The 14,547-nt window shown below is 39.3% G+C and overlaps 2 protein-coding genes across 3 annotated transcripts in view; both read left to right on the top strand.

Moving 5' to 3' along the window:
* The first annotated feature begins 1 nt into the window (after position 1).
* Positions 2-14,547, top strand: part of LOC110976850 (sorting nexin-25-like) — a 34,202-nt gene continuing 19,656 nt past the window's right edge. For both annotated transcript variants that reach the window (XM_022230491.2, XM_022230489.2), the window contains exons 1-2: positions 2-206; positions 14,102-14,444. In XM_022230491.2, the coding sequence (XP_022086183.2) occupies positions 14,211-14,444 (234 nt within the window). In that variant the 5' untranslated portion in view covers positions 2-206; positions 14,102-14,210. The remainder of the gene's footprint in view (positions 207-14,101; positions 14,445-14,547) is intronic.
* Positions 8,477-11,935, top strand: LOC110976852 (uncharacterized). The gene is made up of 3 exons (XM_022230493.2): positions 8,477-8,698; positions 10,590-10,725; positions 10,864-11,935. Exons 1-3 carry the CDS (start codon positions 8,548-8,550, stop codon positions 11,228-11,230), a joined length of 654 nt encoding a protein of 217 aa, XP_022086185.2. The 5' UTR covers positions 8,477-8,547; the 3' UTR covers positions 11,231-11,935.

Below are 14,547 nucleotides of genomic sequence, written 5' to 3'. Positions count from 1 at the left end.
GATCATATGTTGGCCAACGGTGTACATAAAACAGTCGTATACTAGTTGACACTTAAGCGCATTATAAACGACGGATGTTTGACAAATGAGCCAGTTACACATGCCAACAAGCAGCATGTGTACTATGTACGCAGGCCTGCGTTTACGTACGTAAAGTGCTAAAGCTGAGTGGAGGGGACGTGTAGACCTTTTAACTTCATTTTTAGGTAAGAATAGATTCATTATTATGTTGGATTACCACTTACTGGACTTAGAACCCAGTTGTTTCTAATAACATGAATAAAAGAGCCTCTCATGTTTCTCCCTGTGATGTGTCGTTGGCATGGTTGGGTGGCCTGGCAGTTAGTTACACGCGTTCAGCCTCAGGTCTTGCTGTGCGGGTATAATTTTAATTATTTTTCTTTTATTCACGTGAACACTGTTGTTATCGCAGTTGTAGTAAATAGTATCAATATCAGACTCCATGCTATCCCGGCCCTAGACCTGTAAACAGGGCGCTACATGTACGCACACATGGCATACTCCGTCCTCATTGGACGAAGGAGTATACGTACGGGCATTGCTACCCTCAGGACTGTGGGGTCCGACTTCCGGCCTGCTGCATGCATGGTCATGGAGGCATGGAACATGAACAATATTGCCCATTTATTAAACTGGTTCTGCAAATAACCATGGAGGAGTAAGAATAACCAAAACTGCCCTGTTAGAACAACAAAACAAGTTTAGTTGAGTAGAACCAGTTTCATTTTAGACAGGCCTTGGCCGAGTTAGGTGGTGGAAATCTGTATTTAGTATTAAACAGGTACACTGCCAGTACCAATAGCCACTTATTCATGTTATTCCAACTTCTACTGAGTTCTAACATACATGTACATGCACATGACACTGTATAATTCGTATGTTGAGACCTAGTTAGTAAGAAAACATACATTTATTTATACATGCACTCACCTTCAGACTTGCATACATGTACATGTACATACTAAGTTGTCTAGCTTTGTACTTTATTTAGGTAAATACATTTATTAAAATAAATCCTTCAATAATTTCAGCTTACTGTAATTCGAATTATTCTCATACACTTACATGCTTACATGTCGTACAGCAGGGTTTCCCCTGGGGTACTGATGTGTGTCAGGTGGTTCAACAAATTTTGCTAAAATTCTAGTGCCTAAAATAAAAGCGAGTGTTTTTAAAAAAGCCTAGAATAATAAATTCTATAGGCCTAGTCCAGTTGTCCGTTTACTCCAAATTTCTCATCTAAAATAAATTGATGTTGTATTCTGTGTCCTCCCTTATCATTCTGAAAGATTTAAAACTGATTTTTTTTAAGTACATGTATTTTACTTATTTTGCTTTTTCCTCCCATCTTTGTCTATTTTAAATGTGAGGTAGTAAAATTCAACAGAAAAGCCTGAGATGATCACTAAAATCAGTGAGGTGGGCTGCCACACACTTGAATAGGCAAGGGAAACACTGTCGTACAGTGTACCTGTATACTATTGTCACGCCTAATTGTAGCTTATGGATGGTTTGATTAATGCTTGTAGCATATATTTGCTTTTGAGTACAAACTTGTGCCAAATGACAGTTGCCAAACTGTTACAGGAGAATGTACGAAGCTTCAGATTACATGTATGTGATGTTGTGGTTCTGCTGGCTTTCAGTGACATGGGGATAAACAAAGACTAAAGAATCATTTCTAAATGTTTATTGTCAATAACAAAAGAATTAAAATACTCCATCACAGACTTGGCTTCAGTAGTGGCAGCATGATTTTCAAAGTGGGGGTTGTGTGGTTGTGAAACCATCAAGCATCAGCCATTAATAAACCAATCCACTAAGACCCACTCCTGCCAAAAGTCCAAAAACTAAGGGGGCCCATCCCTTTACCACTTCCGCCGCCAGTGCTTAGCTTCACATAAGGCATTTTGATGCTTCAGGAGCAGCATTGAGCAGAATGGTTTTACATCAGGGAGTCATTAAACTGAGACCTGAAGGCACAGGTAGCTACATGTACATGTAAGTGCACAAGTGAGGTGGAAATTTTGGAAAACCCTGCAAGTGCAGTATGCTGCAAGCTTCACCTCTTGAGCAACTGTGAAGACATTGTTTGTAGGAAAAGTATGCCTTATTACATCTTTGAATTCAAGTAAAATGCTCAGTAACAATTGAATGAAGTTCTGATTCCTTGTCTTTTTCACTGCAGAGCCAAGGCAATGAATTGGCCAGTGGATGTACATGTACATGTACTAGATGTTTGAAACCAAACACGTTTGAAACATTCATTTGAAACCCAAACCTCCATGTCCAGATACATGTAGTTCATTGTTATAACTTTGTACCCACCTTGATTGTGAAATTTAGATTTGATATGAATGTCTGTTGACCAGGACCTTAAAGATGTCAATTCTTTCTAGACTTGACAGTTTGATAATGGTCACAAATTGAGTTTGAAGTTGATAAAGCTTTTGAGTTGGGCAAAATAGCATGCATTTGACATAAACAGGGTCTTTCTGTTTGATGGTTGCAAAGAGCCTTCACTGTGAGGGAATTGAATTTATAAATACATACATGTATTTACCATGGTACTTTCGGGGAATCGGATGCAAATTTTCCATTAAGCCTTCCAAAATGGTTTTTCTCCTCTGGCTGTAAATTTCGAGTTACTTTTCAGGTGTTATGGCCAAAATGCTACACGCACCATTAAAATAAAATGTGACAATTTCCCCAAATCTGCATTAATAGTTTTCCACATTCCCAGAATGTTATGCTGTAAAGAATTTCAATTTTCTTAAATTGTCTAAAATTTGGGTTCTGAGAAATATCATTTCTAAAATTCTGTCTCCATTGTTTAACAAAGGCTTGGATAGTCTGCCAATTAAATTAATAAGGTTTTTCTTCTCTGCTGTTGGTTTCTTTATACAAAATAAAGGATTTTTAGAAGATCAGGGAGAGTTCTTTCCAAATACTGACAAGAATATAATATAAAATCAGTGCTCTGGAACATGTGATGTAACTGAGTACCTTCTTCAGGGCAAGCAGTTGTTGAACCTGCTTGCCCTGAAGAAGGTACTCAGTTACCGAAAGCTCGGCAATCACATATTTCAGAGCACTGAATTTATATTATATTCTTATCAATATTCTGATCACAGTGCAATGCAGCCCTTCCATATTTCCCAGAGTTTTTTCCAATATGCCGATGGGGAGTTACAATGAATCAAGTGTGCAGGGTTTCATGCATAGCTATCCCTAACAGTCCCAAATCCTACAATTTCAATATGATTTTACATATACCCTGGGGGTTAGGGGTAAAAACGTATGGGGTGAAAACTGCCCAAATGCAAATCTTCTCCAAACCAAAGTTCAAAGTCAGCAAGTGGGAAATGGGAAAGTTTTTGTGGACCTGTGCTTCTTGTTTTTAGATTTTGCTGGCACTGCACCTTTTCTGGTTTGAACCTGATATAACTTTGTGTCACCTGAGCTGTCCAGGAATGGACCTTATTATGAGATGACCTTATTGAAATTGAAAGCAAGGTTTGTTTTTAATTTTTTTTTAATCAAGGGCATCATTGGTAGAATAAAGTGGAATTACCTGGCAAATTATCACCTGTCCACTCTGATGAATAAATTAATTCACATTTGTGATGAAACGGACCTTAGTCTTTTATGCCAGGTTTTGAGAAAAAAATTCAAAGGAAAATTGGACAACAGGAATCCTAAGAATAGTCAGAGACCATTCCATCAATTAGTTGATATTTTGTAAAAAAAGAAAAAAAGATTCAAGGAACAAGATAAAACATGGCTTCCTTGGGAATACTGTCCGTTGATGAGTTTACCTCAAAGAAGTGTACACACATGTGTGTATTTTTGTTGTGTTCTCCCCTGTCCTCTTGATCTGCTGGGTTTATTGGTTCATTTCATAGGAGGAAATCGCAGGCTGGGTGTCCGGTGCCAATCTGGTTGTGGAGGGGGGATTCCCCCAGTCTTGATCCCTTGGAAATTTCTTCCTGCTTGTTGTGGCTGTGTGGTGTTTACTTCCCTGCCATCCACTTGTTGGTCTCATGACCGTCTGTGTGGAGCCAATTTTCTCAAGGAAGCAGAGAGGCTTCCTTGTTTTTGACCAGCATCCAAAACACAGAGACAAGATTAACCCTAACTTCCTCAAGGACTGGCATTTTTGTCAACCGCTGTAGGAAAGTAGTGGTACATTCATTACACATTCATGTACACCCACACTTACCTTACATACCTACTGTGGACATTCCTAGCTTTTCGTGCAGTTAAGAAAACTCAGTGAAAATACTCATTTTTCTTGAACTGGGAACACAATTTTCAGCTCCCTTTTACAACAGATGACCCCCTTCCCCCAAATGCCTCTAAACCCCTTTTTCAGAGAAGGGGAAATGTCCTGTGGGCATGTGTGAGTCCACGGAACGTCTTCCTTTCCTGCGTCGTGTGGACATCTTTTGTTCACAAGTCCACACTAAGTATGTAGGGTTAGCGCATCACAGATCACAAGTGAAGTATGGAGACTGAAAGAACATAAAACTGACTGCTGTATGCTGTGCTGTACTGGTGTTTTACAGGTCTCTGAGGCAGTGGAATATTGAAAAATATATGCCCTCAAGCTGCATCCATTGCTCGCCCTCATCGGTCTCTGGCTTCATGTATTAAAGTGTTAAAGAGAAAAATATCTTTGTCTTCAGCCATTTTTTAAAATTTATGATAATGCATGCTTTTCAGCATCCAGTGACCACATTTCAAGTTCTACTCCTCATCTAAACCCTGTTTGATTCAATTTACAGGTATTTGGCAGTTCGTGGAAGTGAATGCTTGGTAGTGTTATAGATTAAATCGCAGTTAGGAGAATATGAATTTGGAAAAAAAGGGCAGTACACCACACACATATCTGTTTGGTATACATTGTGTAGTCCGGACATGGTATAGAAATGTATTTATAAAGTTATTTGTTCTAAAGTTTATTTACAATGTTGTTGCAATTTTTACATGAATAGATGAAGTGGCAAAAGTACCGGTACATGTACGCTACATGTAACATGTATGTCTATCTTTGCAGGGTGTGTAAGGCCAGACGTGTTGCATTACAATTGAAGCTTTTGTGTACAATGGTTTGGGTGGTGCCAGAATAAAAGTTCAATACGAAAGCAGGAACTACATGTACAGTCGCTGTTCAAAGAGCTGGAAAAAACCAGCCTTCATTGCATGCCTTGAATCACAAAATTCATTCTGCTGGGCCTCATGTGAAAATTTTGCTCAGCTGTAAAGCACAGCAGTGTGTAATGCAGAATCCCACATACAGCTAAATCTTGAACAGTTTTTCCAGCGTTCTGTGTGAGATTTTGAGCACTTTTAAGTATGGAGGTGGTGAAAAGGGACAAACTTCTATCACACATGTAATGCATGGAGAACCAATTACATATGTGTACATTCAGTACACGTCTGTGCAGCCAAATAGTTTAGATTTTAGCCATCAAAGAATTTCACGCCTGTGTGAGCACAGGGGTGTCAAAGGGCTTAATTCAGTTGTGTGTTTCATGCATGACTTCCCTGTCCTGTTTGCTCTGCAAAAAAGGCGTTTTCGCTTACCCACACTGGCAGAATTGATTTTTTTCCCCAAGATAAATTTTTCTGCATTTCAATTTGAAGCTGTGTGCACTTTGATCACAATGCTTATGATGTTTTAGTTGTTGGCTTGATTTGTGGCTTCCATGAAATTTAGAAATGAGAGCTTCCTTATCTATATTTAAGCCGAGCTCTGAATTTCAAATTTTGTAATGGCAACCTTCCTGAGTGCTCCAAAAGCTAAACGTACTTAATAAATTTGGGATGGGGAGCAATTCTAAAATTCTGAAGCCAACAAAATTGAGCAAAACTGGATACTAGATTTTGTTAGTAAATTTGAAAGGGTAAGCGTCCGAATCATGACGGCTAAGAAATAGCGTGGAGTGACTTTTACTTGTTTTTGAGATTTTGTGAAATTTATAGTAATGCTACTTGTGTTTTTTTTTAGTGGTCTGGAAAAGTTTTCCAATGAACCTTAAAGAAGTACCAGCTGAAATGGGCTTGCAAAGGCCTTGCTTGAAAATTATGGCTGTTTCTTTACATCACTGAAACATGGGCATGTTGAAGGCACTCTCTTGGAGCTACAACCAGTGTGCCTGCATGCTTAGGCTGATTTAAGGAAGCAAGTGGTTATGAGATGTACATGTACAATGTACATTGTAGGATGCATCATTATGGCAGGTATATTGTATTTGTTTACAAGGATTGAAATCAGCTTGGTATAATTACGTTAATTATCTCAGGAGACCAGAGATTGACCATATTATGCAGTCTTAATGTCATCCCATATGTCATTGAAAAATAACTCAAGTTTCCAACTTATTAGCAGTTTATCACCCATTGCACAGTTTGTCTCAGTTTGAGAATACCACAGAAAGCAGTTGTTTTCTGGGAAGCTGCAGTAATGGAGGGCGGTGACAGAATGCGGTATGTTTTTATGGTTGATTTTATGCACAAAGTAGAAAAGCATTCTGGGTATAGATACATGTACATACATGAACATGTATGTATGCATGTGAATGACTTTCCACAGCAATGGGATGGCACTTCACGTTGTTTCAACATTTCCTTGCCATGTTGAGGCGTGATTGAAGGAACCATTACTGAATACCATCTGCAAGTGGTACCCCATAGGCACCAGATTGTCGGGGGGAGGACTAACTTGGATTTTTATTGGGGGCAAAAATTTGGGAAGTATTTCATCTCTTCTTTGGTGGCCTTTCTGATGGGGTGATATACATGTATATATATACCCAGCAAGATATGGGACAAAACCAGTAGTAACGTACAGCACCCAATGCACTTCATATACATGTCTGTACATACATACAAACAAGTGTAGAGCGCCATAATAATTGTACACTTTTCTGGCTGCCGATATGGGTAAAAACATACATACTGTATGTACATGTATAGCCTATTTAAATGTGACACCAAAAACTTTACCGTCATTCTTATGCAATCAGTTTTTGTGTGAAAAAGTGAATTGATACATGTACTGATATGATAATGGAAACAAGCTCACAACCCCCCCCACACTGCCTTTCAGACCTGTTAGTACATAATAGATGGAGACTGAGACAAGTCTAGTTTTGCTGCCGCGCTTAATTATTATGTCATGGCTGGTGTCTTCCGTTCTACTGCTGTCACACTTGTCATGTTTGTCCTATATTTTTTGCTTTTTATATTCATATTTAAACTATTCATTTTGCTTTATTTAAAGTGCACCTCTAAGGAAAACATGTTTTCTGTGATTTATCTGTTCAAATAAATATGGAAAAATCCAAATCGAACACAGTGTCATTTGTCTTCAGAGCTCAACTATAACCAGCTAAAAAGGGCTTTTTTTCTGTACATGCCAAGATGCGAATTCTGAATGTAGATTGCATCATTCAGAGAAAACAGAGAAAATGAGGGGAAACTTCGCCCTGTGTTGGTAGTGGATAAACCTTTGTGCATACCAAACAATGGCTATATGCATTTATTTTTTTGAACAGATAAAATCAGAGAAAACCTGTTTTCCTTAGAGGTGCTTTTTAATACTTTTTATGAAACTACATTTGTAGTTTGGGTGGTTCCATGAATTGAAAATTCAAGTACATATATTGTGTTGCCGTGCAACAATAAAAACTCCGCTAGAAACAGACACTCAAGGTATACTCGTTATAAAAACAAGTGACAACCATGCATAGTGCACTTTGCCTGGTTTATTCAGTCATCTATATGACAGTAGTATACATGTAGAAGTTTATTTTGGTTAGGAATTTATTTTTTTTCGACTGACCGACCTTCCCTCAAGTAAAAAAAATATGAGAACCAAAGAATTAAAAAAGGGTGCCCTGATTAATAGAAAAATAGGCCCAGCTGCTATTTTTTGTTGGGGGGGGGCATGTACCACCCCCAGCAGGTGCCTGCCCCCTCCTCCATTTGAAATATCTGAATAATATCTGTTGAAATGCAGCTTCAGCTTATTTTCTTGTGGTGCCTTTTGAAAAAATGTTTGCACCCCTGGGTGCCTCTCGGACGTTTAGCCTTAGTAACACCACTAATGGCATGGCCCCAGTTGCCCCCCTGGATCCGCCATTGCCAAAAGGATCCAGACTCAAAGATTCGAAGAGGATGGTGTGTTCAACCATTCCTCCATGGTTCAACAACCCAGCCCAGCCGTGGCATCATACCTAACAAAAGCGCAGTCTCAGCACAGTATCTTTGAGAAATTGTTCACGTTTCTAAGTTAATGCGGAACAGTTTCATATTTGGCCCTTACTGTATGGTTTTCTGCAGTAAAATTATCCCAAAGATTCATGGAAAACCAAGTGAGCTATATTTCTACCGCGCGGATATTCCGTTTTCGCTCACATAACGAGCGGTAAACTCAGATCGAAGATACCGCGCGCAGTGAGACGGCGCGTTCTGTCCAATCAGCGTTCTCGTTGGATTCGACGTCATGGGCTGGCAAACATGGCGTCGTACTCAGACTCTTGCGGCGAGAACTTAATACTCGAAGTTCAGAAATACCCTCAGTTGTATGACAGATCGTTGGAAGCTTATAAAGATACACTCCAAAAACAAGATATTTGGGAGGCCGTTGGAGGGAGAGTGAACATGTCAGGTAAGAAGAAAACGAGGCATTTCCCCTTTTTAGGTATTTTACCGAGCGCCCGGTACGATGTTGCATGCTCATGCACCTCCGCGGTCCGTGCGTAGGGCAGGCTTTACCACGTACATGTACAGTAGGCCTACAGCAATGTACATGTACGTGTACCGTACGTGTCTGTACAAAATGTTAGGCTATGTTGAGCGCGATCGGTTGATGGGCCTATAAAATTCTAACATGCGCGATCGCCCAAATTTTGCGCGATCAGTCGATCTTATTGTGTGATTTGTCGGTAATAACGCCATCAGCCAATCACATTTTCTTAAGGTTTAGGCCTAAAGTTAAACTGTTGAGGAAGATTGCTTCCAAAACTGAAAAGGGGAAGTTGGAGATTGCATACAGGATGGACCAATCATGTAACTTGTTATGTTATCATGCTGAGAGATCGGGTGATCATGTCTAACCCTGTCAGACTTGTTCACGAGACTGCAATATTATTTTCATATACTGACAAAGTTACACCTGTGTTTATTATCAAAATATTTTAATTATTTTTATTAATGGGGGCATGGATGGAAATCCCGGGGGGGGGGACAGGTCTTACTAATTTCCGTCAACACAGGATAGTAACGTCAACACAGCGTCAACATCTCAAAAATACAAGAGGCATAGTGTACATACTTGGGCTGACTGATAAGTGAAAGAGACTTTTCAATAGTTGGAGGTCACAAAACAATTTGCAAATGAAGTTGTTTTCACGCAAAAAATATGATCTGAAACAGCGTAGCTGTTTGCCACCATCTTGCCTCCTCATGGTGCTTGGACTGTACCATTTAGGTGTGGATACTTTGTAAATTAAAGTACTTTTAAGAGAGTAGCAATCAATGTAGCAGAAACAACATAACTTTTATGTAACACAGCTATTGTCAAAATACAAAAGGGACAATTGTTCAAGCTTAAGAAAAATAAAATGTGGTAACTTTAAAGGAAAAAGCATTGTTTCTTTATCATATAATATCACCACCCCTTTAGCATAATGATATGGTCTTGGTTGCCCAGAGGCAACATGGCTGCTGACTTCTGATCTGGTTCGAAGGAGGTGATACAGCCAAAAGGTCCCAAAGCTCTCATATGTCACAGAGAACTGAATTATGAATGCATGATGGAATGCACATCGTGTGTGGAAAATCAACTGTTTAAATGCATGCAGTTATATAGTTATGACTATAACTACAGTACTTTTGATTTTGGTACATTTTGGCCTACCCATTTGTTTACATGTATTCACATGAACATTATAATGAAATGGCCCTAAAAAGACAGTTCTCTTAGGGGTAAAAGGGAAGGGAGGTACAGGTAAGTTTTCAATACTGGGATGACAAGAATTTTTTTTCTGTCTGTTGAAAAATTCAAGCATTCGTTTTTCTGCCAGTTAAGGTGCTATCTGACAGTTACCTGCGAAGTTCACCTGATCAAGAGACAAACTTTTTGAAGCTTTCACAAATCTCACTGGCTTATTTTGGAACACGGTTCCCTCTGATGTATGAACTTGACAAAGTTCCTTCAACCACCGCTGGAACTTGTATTAGTGGCATTTTTTCACACTTTTTTCACACCAGTCATGCTATTCACACAATACACTTTTGAGTGTTGACGTGTGTCAAAATTGTTGTCAATTTGGAAGTTCCATTTCACCTCCCAGTCTTAAGTGTTACTGAATCAGTTCTCCTTTGTTGCTGTTTTTTTTATATACATGTAGCTGCATGGCATCCCAGAGTACCTTGCAAGGTTAAAGCAGTACGGCCAACTCGTTTACTTGTACGAATCACCTGCTGCTAAGAAAGTGCGGGGAAATTGATGACATACTTAATTGAACAGGTAGTAATTTTTTGTTTGTATGTTTTAGGGCCACAGGCTGCCAAGAGATGGAAGGACATCCGGGATGCCTTTCTGAAGTCTAGAAAGAAGCAAGATACAAAGAATGTCAAGCCCTATAAATATGAACACGTTCTGGGATTCCTGCTTCCGTACTTGAAAACAAGGTACACCTATGTACCTATAGGTAATTTCACTCTACACCAGCATGTTTGTATGGTCCATTCCACGTCATAATCTAATGTAAACTTACAAGATACACAGCACTGAATCATTCTGCGCATTTTTGCTTTGTGAATTGACAGAAGCAACATGGCTATGAATGACGACTCATTTGCTGACTGTGATAGCGATGGGCATTGCGATAGAGGAAGTGAAGGGGAGCTTGTTGAAACTCAATTGAACAATTCCAGTAAACCCCCCATTCCAGTACCTGTGTATCTCATTGCGAGGAAACGGAAACGGGATGAGTCTCTCCAACTGGAAGATGGTATACTGAACTGTTGCAAAGAGGTGCGGAATGGGACAGTGGAGGATGAAGACGATGCATTCTTTCGGTCCATGGCCGCCATGTGCAAGAAGCTTCCACCGTCCGTCAAATCAAGAGTCAAATTTCAAATCCACAAGTTCCTCTTTGAGGCGGAGATGGAACACAGTGGTGAGAATAGCTAGTAAAATAGCAAATACGTGCAGTGCTTCAAGTTGTAAATAGTCAAATAAATCATTCCTTCTTTTTTAAAAACTACATGTAAATATTGTCTTTTGTTGCTTTATCCATGTACATTGTATACTGAAAGTTGTTTTTAAGGACATGTATAAATTTATTATAAAGATTGTTTAAATTGGCCTTCCATCTATAACTAGTGATTTTTTAAGAATGTTGAATTAGCATATTGATTAAGAACACTGGGGGTTTGAACTTGTTGGCTTTCTTTTAATGATTAAAATCCTTGTTTTAGAGAATGACACTTTGTGAAACAAACTTGTGCCTCTTTTTGGGAAAGAGTAGGTTTCATTTTGCCCATAAAACTTTTGACTTGGCATGTTAGGGTGAAATAGAGTAAATATTTTGACCCATAAAGTCAGCATTAAAAAAAATCCAACCATACGTTTGTAGAATGGCACATTGAGAAAAATTGGCATCTTTTTCAGTGTCTTTCTGATATGAAAAAATCAGGTTACATTTGGCTTCTGAAGACTTTGTCCCAGATTGTGTACAATTTGAATAAATCCTAGGAAAAAACTACATTTAATGACTGTGTAACTAGTTGAAAAGGGTGTCATGTACATGTGTTGACTTTGGTATGAAATATATATTTTTCTCTTTCTCATCAGTTGTTAATAAAAGCAGTGTCTTTGTCAGGGAGAAAACCTTGATTGGCTCTTGTTTTCTGTGTTATTGCTTTGCTGTGATTTTGTTTCATCTAATAAGGCCGTTTGACTTGACAAATCCAAGGAAATGCCATTCCTGCAGTGCCATCGCACTCGCATACTTCTTGAATTGAGAATGCCCACGCACTTTTGCAAGTCACGACTCTTGGTCGGAGAGGATTGTAACATGCGCGTACCACCTATGTGTGAACAGTGTGGCCCTGCAGTAATGGCTTCTGTTTTCACCAGATTTATCTATAATTTGGGTTCATGGGTCAACAGTTCTTTTGGGTGAGAAGAGATAATGCTGCTCTTAGTGTACAATAATTGCCAAACGTTTTGCCGATGTTAAACAATGCTTGAAGGCCAGCATTGTAAGATTTTTAACAAATTCTTGGTATAGGAACTTCAGGAAAGCAGATGTTTCATAGTGTTGGGGGGGAAGTATGAATAGAAAGGATGAAGAGAATGATGTAACCCTTGTAGGACACCAGTCTGTATTACGTTACAACTTCTTAGGATGGCAAGGGATCCACCTGCACTGGATGCTGTCAAACTCATGCCGGGTCTTGTTCATGTACACATGTATATTTATTGATGGGACCGTAATTCTGCCCATAGCCTGTAATCTACCATTTGTAGCTAGTGATGTTACAACAAATATGTATCAAGAGCACACTGAGCCTTTCAGTGTGCTCATTGGGTTGCTCTATTGAGTTAGATCATACCAACGACTTAATTTTAGCAAACTGACTTAGTGACATTCTTTGTAGCTCTCTAACTTTTGTACTAATTTCTAAGGCTATGCCGAATATCTGAATATTCAATCAATCATCAAATATTTGAATAGTATTTTTCAAATTTGAATATTCGAATCGGAAATCAATGTAAAGGAAGGGAGAATTTTCTTTTATTTTAAATGAGAAAAATTGCACGATGGAAGCTTGTTCCAAGTAAATTTAAAAAGAGTCAAAAACCTTACAAGGACGTGAAAAGTATATTATTCATTAAAAAATTTAAAAAGAATATACATTTTCAACAGGAAAAGAATTATTGTTCGTCTCTTAAATCTTGGCGTGAAAAACTATTGTAGTAATTATAATGTACAATTGTGTCCATTATTGCAACTACTTTTGCATATTGTTTGTTCCTCAACAATCTGCTGGTTGGTACCACCAAATATTGGGATATTTGAGAGAATTGAAGGTCGAATATTTGAATAGTGAATTATTCGAATTGACTCAGCCCCTCTAATTTTTGTAATTTCTAACTGGTGTTCTTTTATGAAGAGTATGATGTCCTTACTCTTGATGACGTGCAATCTCTTTGTTGAGATCAGAAGTAACAGAGCTTCCCCAACTTGCATGTAATTTGCTTATTGATCGGGATGTCACCTCAGTGTAAAAGACACTATTGTGTGGCGTATTACTTTCAATTACATGTACTGCCCTCCATGGCTGTTCGTTTGTTTACATTGTAAAGGGGGCTGTTCTGTACTTAACTCTCAGCTCCCGTTAATTATTTCAAGCAGCCTTAGACTGGACATAACGAGGACGGGCAGTTGCCTTTCAGTTTATGAGATTTCATTAGTTCCTCTGCACTTTGACTTTTGCCTCGTAGTTTGCTTGGCTTGGCACACCATGCAGTGGGCCCTTACACACCATGCAGTTCTGCACATATGCCAACTGTGTGTTGGTGTACATATTCAATGAAGCTTAGAGTTCATCAAGGCAAAATTTTCCTTGATGTGCATGGCAGCATGGGACAGCTACATGTAGAGTTGTGGAAACTTTGCAGTCCCTTTTCCACATTTACTGCCAACAGTCACATCATGATTCCCTGTTCTTTTGTGATCAAACTGGCAGGTACTGGTATGATACTTACATACATTATTACCACACACTGTACTGTTGCACTCACTACTTTCAGGGTGTGCATGTACAAATCTGAAACGTAAACTTGCATATTTAATATACACATGTGTGCACTGAGGCATACAGCTCTAAAGTTAGAAACCAGTTGGCGCAAAATGTGCACAACATGCGGTAGTCATATTGAGGGCAGCCAGCATTGCAGCTACACTGTGTATACTGATATGTGTTGAGCGGATGTTGGTATAAGTTGCCTCTGAAAAGTTTGGTTTCCCTTCGTATTTCAACCTAATTCTTACAGTAGAGGAAGTCCAACATATTCTTCTTTGATGGGTAGCTGTTTGAAACGGCTTTGCTGAGAGAGTGGGCTAGTCCGTAGGGGAAGAGTTGGTGTTGGACAGCTTGCCAGCATGGGCTATGTCAATGTGTACACCATGGGGGGCCTGGTGGCCTTTTTGGCCATCTCCTACCAGCTGGGCTTTGTCCAGGTCAGCAACCTGACTTCGGTGCTGGTGTACCTGGGAGTTACGGTGGTGGGGTTCCTGATGGGGTTCATCATGGTGATGTTCTCGGGCAAGAAGCGGAAGACATCCGTGCTGGCCAGCCCCTCGCCTGCTGCCAACATCCTGGTGACAAAAGTCATGGTGAGAGTCCTGTTCATACTGAGAATTCAGGATTTATAACCCAGCTATTGGGCCTGCCCTAGCCACAGTTCTGAATCTAGTAATATCCCGACTTTGGAAACTG

Source organism: Acanthaster planci, linkage group LG02 (genome assembly GCF_054643075.1).
Source record: "Acanthaster planci isolate LZ-2023a linkage group LG02, COTS_SCS, whole genome shotgun sequence".
Taxonomy (NCBI): Eukaryota; Metazoa; Echinodermata; class Asteroidea; order Valvatida; family Acanthasteridae; genus Acanthaster; species Acanthaster planci.
Note: the sequence above shows the minus strand (reverse complement) of the source record. Positions and strands in the feature narration are given on the sequence as shown.